Raw genomic sequence first — 6,984 nt, 5'->3', positions numbered from 1 at the left:
AGTCTGTTAATACTTAAAGTTATTAATGAAAGATGAGTATTGAATCCTGTCTTTTTTATTTGTTTACATCTTGATGTAACTGTACTTTTCCACAGTTATACCTTCATTGAATTTCTCTCTGCAACCCCTTGGGTATAGTCATTCCTTTCTTCAGCTCTTTGTATTGCTTCCAGAACTCTCTGAAGGGCTGGTTTTGTGGACATGAATTCATCTTCAGCCAATTTGTGTCATGGAAGATTTTACTTTCCCCTTCTACTATAATAGACATTTTGGCTGGGTATAGTAATCTGAGTTGACATCTTTGGTCATTTAAAACTGGGACTGCTTTGGTCCATGCTCCCCTGGCTTTCGTAGTTTGCACTGAAAAGTCAGCTGTAATCCTAATGGCTTTTCCTTTATATGTGACTTTTTGTGTCTGTTTTGCAGCTTTTAGTATTGTCTCTTTGTTCTGTACGTTTAGTGTTTTTACTATGATGTACTGTGAAGAGTTTCTTTTCTGCTCCAGTCTGGTTTTCTATATGCTTCTTGTATTTTTATGGGCATGTCTTTCTTTAATTTTGGGAAATTTTCTTCCATGATTCTGTTGAAGATCCATGCCATTATCTTGAGATTCTTCTCCTCCTCTATGCCTATGATTCATAAGTTTGGTTTTTTTATGGCATCACACAATTCCTGCATAGTCTCTTCTTGTGATTTCTTAAATTTTTCTTTATATTTTCTTTAGTGGTCTAGTTTTTCCACTTTATCTTCCAGTCTTGATACTCTGTTTTATATTTCATTCATCCTGTTGGTGAGGCTTTCTCCCTTGGTTTCTAATTGGCTTACTGAGTCTTTCACTTCCTTCTTCATTTCAGCCTGAGTAGTCTTCAATATTTCTAGCTGTTTTCTGAATTCATTCAGAAGTTTATCCCTATCTTCCTTCAGTTCTTTGATTTGTTTGTGTGTTCTTCAAATTCACTGAATTCTTTTATTACCTTTATTATTATTCTTTTGAGTTCCATGTCCTGCATTATCTTTAGGGGGTTCTCATATTACTCTTCTAGAGGACTATTGGTATTTGATGGGGATATGTTATTTTGGTTTTTCATGTTATTATTTTTTTCTCTGTGATTTTTGACATGTAAATTTCTTTTGTAATTTCTGATACTTGTGTGAGATTCTAGGCTTCAAGTTTAGGTCTGCTTCTTTTTGTAAACTTTATGGGTTTTTGTGGTTTACTTTTTGGGCATGAAAAGCTGGTTCCTCTGAGGTTCCAGTTCTCTCTTTTGATTTTATATCGGAGTGGCCAGATTGCTTTTGTCTTCAGGAATTCCCACAGAGGCCCAAGACAGATCAGGATCAGGTGCTCTCAGGCTTTCTCCTAAGTTCTGGGTCCCTCCAGGAAAGATTTTGGCCTCAGGAATTTGAAGGTTAGACTGGCCTGGGAGCCGGTCCCAGGAAAGATGCTGGTCTAGGGCAGCTGGTGGCCATGCCACCCAGAAATGGAAAAGGAGATGGGGGTGGGAATGGGCCCCAAGGACTCATGTCGACTGCACTGAGGAGGTGGGTTGGTCCGGATGCAAAGGATCAGGAAGTGGAAAGGTCAGCACTGGTGTCCAGGAAAGAGGCTGGGAGGTTGTGTAGCACAGGGAAACAGAGGGAGGTGATGGCAGGGCCCAGAAGGCTCCTGGGGACCCCAGAAGTTACTGGGTTGGTCTGGATGCAAAGGATCAGGTAGCAGCGGTGGTTCCCCCTGTGTCTCGGGTGCCAAGAAAAGGAATGCGACAGGTCCTGGGCTATGAGGAGAGATGGGCGGTGGAGATGGAAGGGTGAATGAGGCTGGGGTAGTCAAGGGGTGGGGGGTGTGATTGACTTTCCCCGGATATGGCCTGCGATCATGCAGGCCCAGCAAACGGAGGGAGTTGAGCATGGGGCCAGGCCTAGAGGGCTCCCTGGGACTCCAGAAGGAACTGGGTTGGTCTGGATGCAAAGGGTCAGGGAAACAGTGGTGATTCCCCAGGTGTCTGGGGCGCCAAGACAAGGAATGGGACATGTTAGGAGGTGAGATGGGCAGGGGCGATGGGATGCTGAATGAGATGGGGGAGTCAAGGTGCGGAGGGTGAGATCGACTTATCCTGGAGAGAGGTCTACAGATCGTCCAGGCAAGGGAAGCAGAGGGAGGTGAGCTGCCATGTAGATTTTTATCAAGGAACTTCAATTTTGTATTTTTTGTGTGTTTACAGACAGATGCGAGTATCAAGGCCATATTTTCAAAAGTGATGGTTATTACAAGTAAGTTATTATAAGCGTATAAAATTTAAGAGTTAATTGAATGTTTTTTATAATTTAAAATAGTTTGTAATGATATGAGAAATGATTTAAGTCTTTTGCTTAATATACAATAAACAACTGAACTTTCCTTTTTTGTCCCTAATTTTTATATGCTTTGCATACTATCTAGAATTTCTTCATTGTCTTATGAACAAGAAATAATTTAATATATAAATTTATTGTTGAGAATTAAGTCATTACACAAGTTTAGAGTACAAACTTAAGTATGTGTCAGTGTCACTTACTTTAGAGAGACCCAATGACACAAGTTGCTCTGTGTCTCACCTCTGTGGTCACCATATATAGCATACTGACAGGAATACCTGGCAGAATAAGTGAACTAAATGTAACGTGATGATAATGAAGAGATGCTAAGTATCACAAGATGTGTGTATTCAGTGAATACCGAGATATTGAAGAAAACAATAACTTGTGATTTACTAGAGTTTGATTAAGTTATTTGAGTTTTACTGTGAATAATTCTTTTAAAACCAAACTATCATCCAGATCTGCTTTGTTTAACAGTTGTTAGTCCTTTCTCATAACTTGCCAAAGCAATTGATTTTGTGCTCTTGCATTTTTTTCTGTGTTCTCAGGCATTAGTTGTGTATAGTTTCTGGTGAAGGAGAGCATATGCTGGTGTTTTTTTGTTTTGTTTTTTTTTGTTTTTGTTTTAACTATTTTCTTTCACCAATCACTGTTGTTTTTAGATGTTGCGTCCAGGAATGCTAGATTCTGCACGTGTTAATAGTATTTTGAGGGGAAAAAAAGGAAAATGGGAGGAATCTTACACATTCATACAATGCTGAATTTAAGGCCTTGGGGGCCTTGTTTTCTCCTTTCCTCCTTCCCCCTTACCCACTTTTGCTTTATTTTCTTGAAAAATTGGTCCTAATATGATGCCTGTCCATTGCAAAAGGGCTGTAAAACAATATTTTCTAAAAATATTTTGAAACAATATTAAGCCTTCAGCACTGTTAAATTCCAATGAATTGCTAGTAACCTTTGGAACATAATTTGTAAAAGCGTGCATTGAACTTTTCTCGCTTGTCCCTAAGTACTTACTGCCTGCTCAAATTACTGCTTTAAAATGATCATGCAAATATTTTTCTTTTAAAGTGATCATGGTTATGTATTGTAATGTGGCACCCTTTTAGTTATTGTTGTTGAGACATGGTCTCACTGTGCAGTCCTGCTTGGCTTCGAATTGTGTAGACCTGGCTTCCTGGAACTCAGAGAGATGTGCCTGCCTCTGGCTTCCAGGTGCTGGGATTAAAGGTGTGTGCTCCTATGCCCAGCCAAGCTTTATAATGGTTTTTGTTTTGTATGTTCTAGCATGAAAAGGTCATTAGGAAGTATTTAGTATGATTAATATATTAATGCATTTTTTACTTCATTCACTGATTAATCATTCTTGTCAAGGCTTAAAAAGGATTTTCTGAATTGTATATTAATTTGAAGACTAAATTTGCTGTGTTTATATTTAAGGTGTAGTTGAACTTGTTATTTTTGACACTAAATTTTATAATCAATTTTATTATCCTAGTCTAGTTCTTTCTAAGCATTTAAATAGCTGGAGATCGGGAGGGGGGATCCACTTAAGATCAGCTTTTAATTATCTTTTGTAAGAGTTGTAATACATAGACAGGTTTGATGAATACTATGAAGTTTTGTATAAGGACCCACCATTTCTTTTTTTAAACATTTTGTTATTTTTATTTTATGTGTATGAGTGTTTTGCCTGCATGTATGTGAGTGCACCTATGTCATGAAATGCCGCAGACATCAGAAGAGGGCTTTGGATTCCCCTAGAACTGTAGTTAAGGACGGTTTGTAGCTGCCATGTGGGTGCTGTGAATTGAACCCGGGTCCTCTGCAAGGGCAGTCAGTGCTCTTAATTGCTGAGCCATCTCTCCAGCCCCAGGACCCACCATTTCTTACCCAGTAGTGGCGTATCTAGCAGTTAACACTAGGAGGAGCTTGTTCAGTGTATGCCAGTGCCACAGAGTATGCATGCCTATATGAATTACCTATGAATCGGTTTAAAGTAAGAAAATGTAGGAGAACAGTTTCTTACAGCTAAACTTGATGATGATTCCTTTCGTATGAATTATTGAGGTGACAATATGAGCAACAATTTTAAGGGAACAATGATAATTGGTATTATTCAGGCAGGCATTTAATGTCTTTAAATATATGGAATTATTTAGAAATAGCTAGTCTCATCTGCATAGATGTCTCTTTATAGTGATCCTTTTTAATATTTTCTACAAATCAGAGTTCTATCATGAAACAAGTATTGATGATATTTCACAATTTATTAAACTAAAGGGAATTTGTAGATAAGGATTATTAGAGTAATAAAATTAGAAGTGCTTCTTTTTTTCAAAATCATTTTGAGAAATTTAAAAGTTTATTTTCTTTTAAGGAAATTTGCCAGATCCTGGTAAGGCGCAGGATTTCATGAAGAAATTCACACAGGTGTTAGAAGATGATGAGAAAATAAGGAAACAGCTGGAAGTCCTTGTAAGTCCAACGTGCTCGTGCAAGCAGGCTGAAGGCTGTGTGGTAAGGAAAGAGCTCATGTTTGAAGTCAAAGACAAAAAGCCTCCAAATAGTTTTACCTGTCTTTTTTTAAAAGTACTTTATATTCATTTGAATTTAGAATATATCACATAAAAACAATTAAGATGAATTGCAACCTTCCACAGAGGATTAATTAATATTATATTTCTTTTCAAAATGAATGCATGTTACTTAATGAAAGCATGGGATTTTATACATTTTAATTTTCATTGGTTGATTTTTTCAATGTTAAATTTAATAGCTACATGGCATAGTATTATGTGCACTGTATAATTCGAGTACTCTACTGTTTAAACACTGAGTATTTTTTCCCCTATTTTTTTTCTCGCTTTTTGTTTTATTTTTTTTTCTTTTGAGATGGGTGTTGTTACCCAAGGTAGTCTTGCATATACATTCCTGTCTTAGTTTCCCAAGTAGCTAAAATTATAATTACATGGGACTATTTCTGTTTCTGCTGTATAATGCCTCCATTAATTAAATATTTTTACATAGTCTTGATTCTTCTAAGTTCTTAGAAGTACAGTTACGTGGGTTGAGTGTCCATTTTTAAAACTTTTAGTTTTTCCAGAACTGAACAAGTTTTATGCTAATCACCAGTGAAGATATTGACCACTTTCTTACTCATAAGATCCACAGACACTTGGAGTACTAATATTGGCCAGTATCACTGTTAGCGACAAAACTCAAGTAAATCAAATGAATGATATTATCTGATAGGAGTTGTGTATGTTGGTTGTTTAATTTCTGACCATCTTTTTAAGTTATTTTTTCAAATCATATTTTTTTGTGAGTTGCATATTTGTATCTTTGCTTATTTTTATAGAATAATATTTGTATTTATTTTGTAGTTGGTTAGTTTGTGTATGTCATTGTTAAGTTGCAAAGAAGTTTCTATCAGCTATGGCTTATCCTTTCATTTTGTTTATGTCTTTTATATGTCTTGATCTATATGTCTATTTTTATCTAGCTGTGTATAAAATATGTCGTCTTGATTTTGCCTTTGGTGTCTTATGAAATTCCATTCTATTGCAAGTTGTAATGGTTAATAATATAATGTCAACCTGACAGACGTTAGAATCACTTGGGAGATGGGCTTTGGATATGTCTGTGGGGAATTAATCTTGATTATGTTAATTGAGGTGGGAAGACCCACCAACTATGGGGGGGGGGCACCATTTCCTAGGCAGGGAGTCCTGGACTATGTAAGATTGGAGAAAGGGAGTTAAGGACTAGCAGGCGTGTGTTCGTTGTTCTCTGTTTCTGTTTATGGATGTGATATGAATGGCTGCTTCAAACTCTGCCATGGCTTCCTGGCTGTGATGGATTGTAACCTGGAACTTTGTGCCAAAATAAACTCTCCCTCCTTTAAGTTGCTTTTATCAGAGTATTTCATTATAGCAACAGAAGAAGAAACAGACACAAGTAAAAATTTTTGTGTAGTGTTTCTCACTGGTTCCTATATCTTTTGAAATTCTGTTCAGAAAAAGATGATTCTTGGATCTACTACCCCAGGTTGACTAAATTAGAGTCTTCAGAGTGAGATCCAGGAATCTAGTTCCTTTGATAATTTTGCTTGCCGAAGTTTGTCTCTATACCTCTGGTCTTACTCTTAAATTTTTATTTATTTTTAACTTTGTTTCTGCTCAAAATATTTGTCCAATTTTCTTCTGTGCTGCACTAAATAATTCAATTCTTTTTTATTTATTTGAAATGTTACCTTTGCCATTTATGCAATTCTTAATGTAGTTCTTAAAAAATATAATTTCTCATATTTTTGTATTTATTTATTTTTTTAAACTCTCCATTACAGCGTGAAATAACTAAGAAGTTGGGCAACCCTAAACAGCCTACAAATCCTTTCTTGGAAATGATCAAGTTTCTCTTGGAAAGGATTGCTCCTGTGCACATAGATACTGAATCTATCAGGTATCAATACATAGAAATACTAAAATTTCTAAATGTTTCCTCAGTCGCTGTGAGATATTTGCTATATTCAGGTCACTATAAAGTAGTTGCTTGTTTCTGTATATTTAGATATGCAACCATACCTTTGCATACACGAATTCATCTATCTTCATATATTTAGCT

The 6,984-nt window shown here is 36.4% G+C and overlaps 1 protein-coding gene across 8 annotated transcripts in view; it reads left to right on the top strand.

The window, feature by feature from the left end:
• Positions 1-6,984, top strand: part of Pds5b (PDS5 cohesin associated factor B) — a 217,219-nt gene that overhangs the window by 135,003 nt on the left and 75,232 nt on the right. For all 8 annotated transcript variants that reach the window (XM_008825016.3, XM_029559633.1, XM_029559635.1 and 5 more), the window contains 3 exons: positions 2,223-2,271; positions 4,739-4,878; positions 6,707-6,822. In XM_008825016.3, coding sequence (XP_008823238.1) covers positions 2,223-2,271; positions 4,739-4,878; positions 6,707-6,822 — 305 coding nt within the window. The remainder of the gene's footprint in view (positions 1-2,222; positions 2,272-4,738; positions 4,879-6,706; positions 6,823-6,984) is intronic.

The sequence above is a fragment of the Nannospalax galili genome, unplaced genomic scaffold, assembly GCF_000622305.1.
Source record: "Nannospalax galili isolate Female #2095 unplaced genomic scaffold, S.galili_v1.0 scaffold768, whole genome shotgun sequence".
Lineage (NCBI taxonomy): Eukaryota > Metazoa > Chordata > Mammalia > Rodentia > Spalacidae > Nannospalax > Nannospalax galili.
This window is presented reverse-complemented; position numbering and strand designations above follow the sequence as displayed.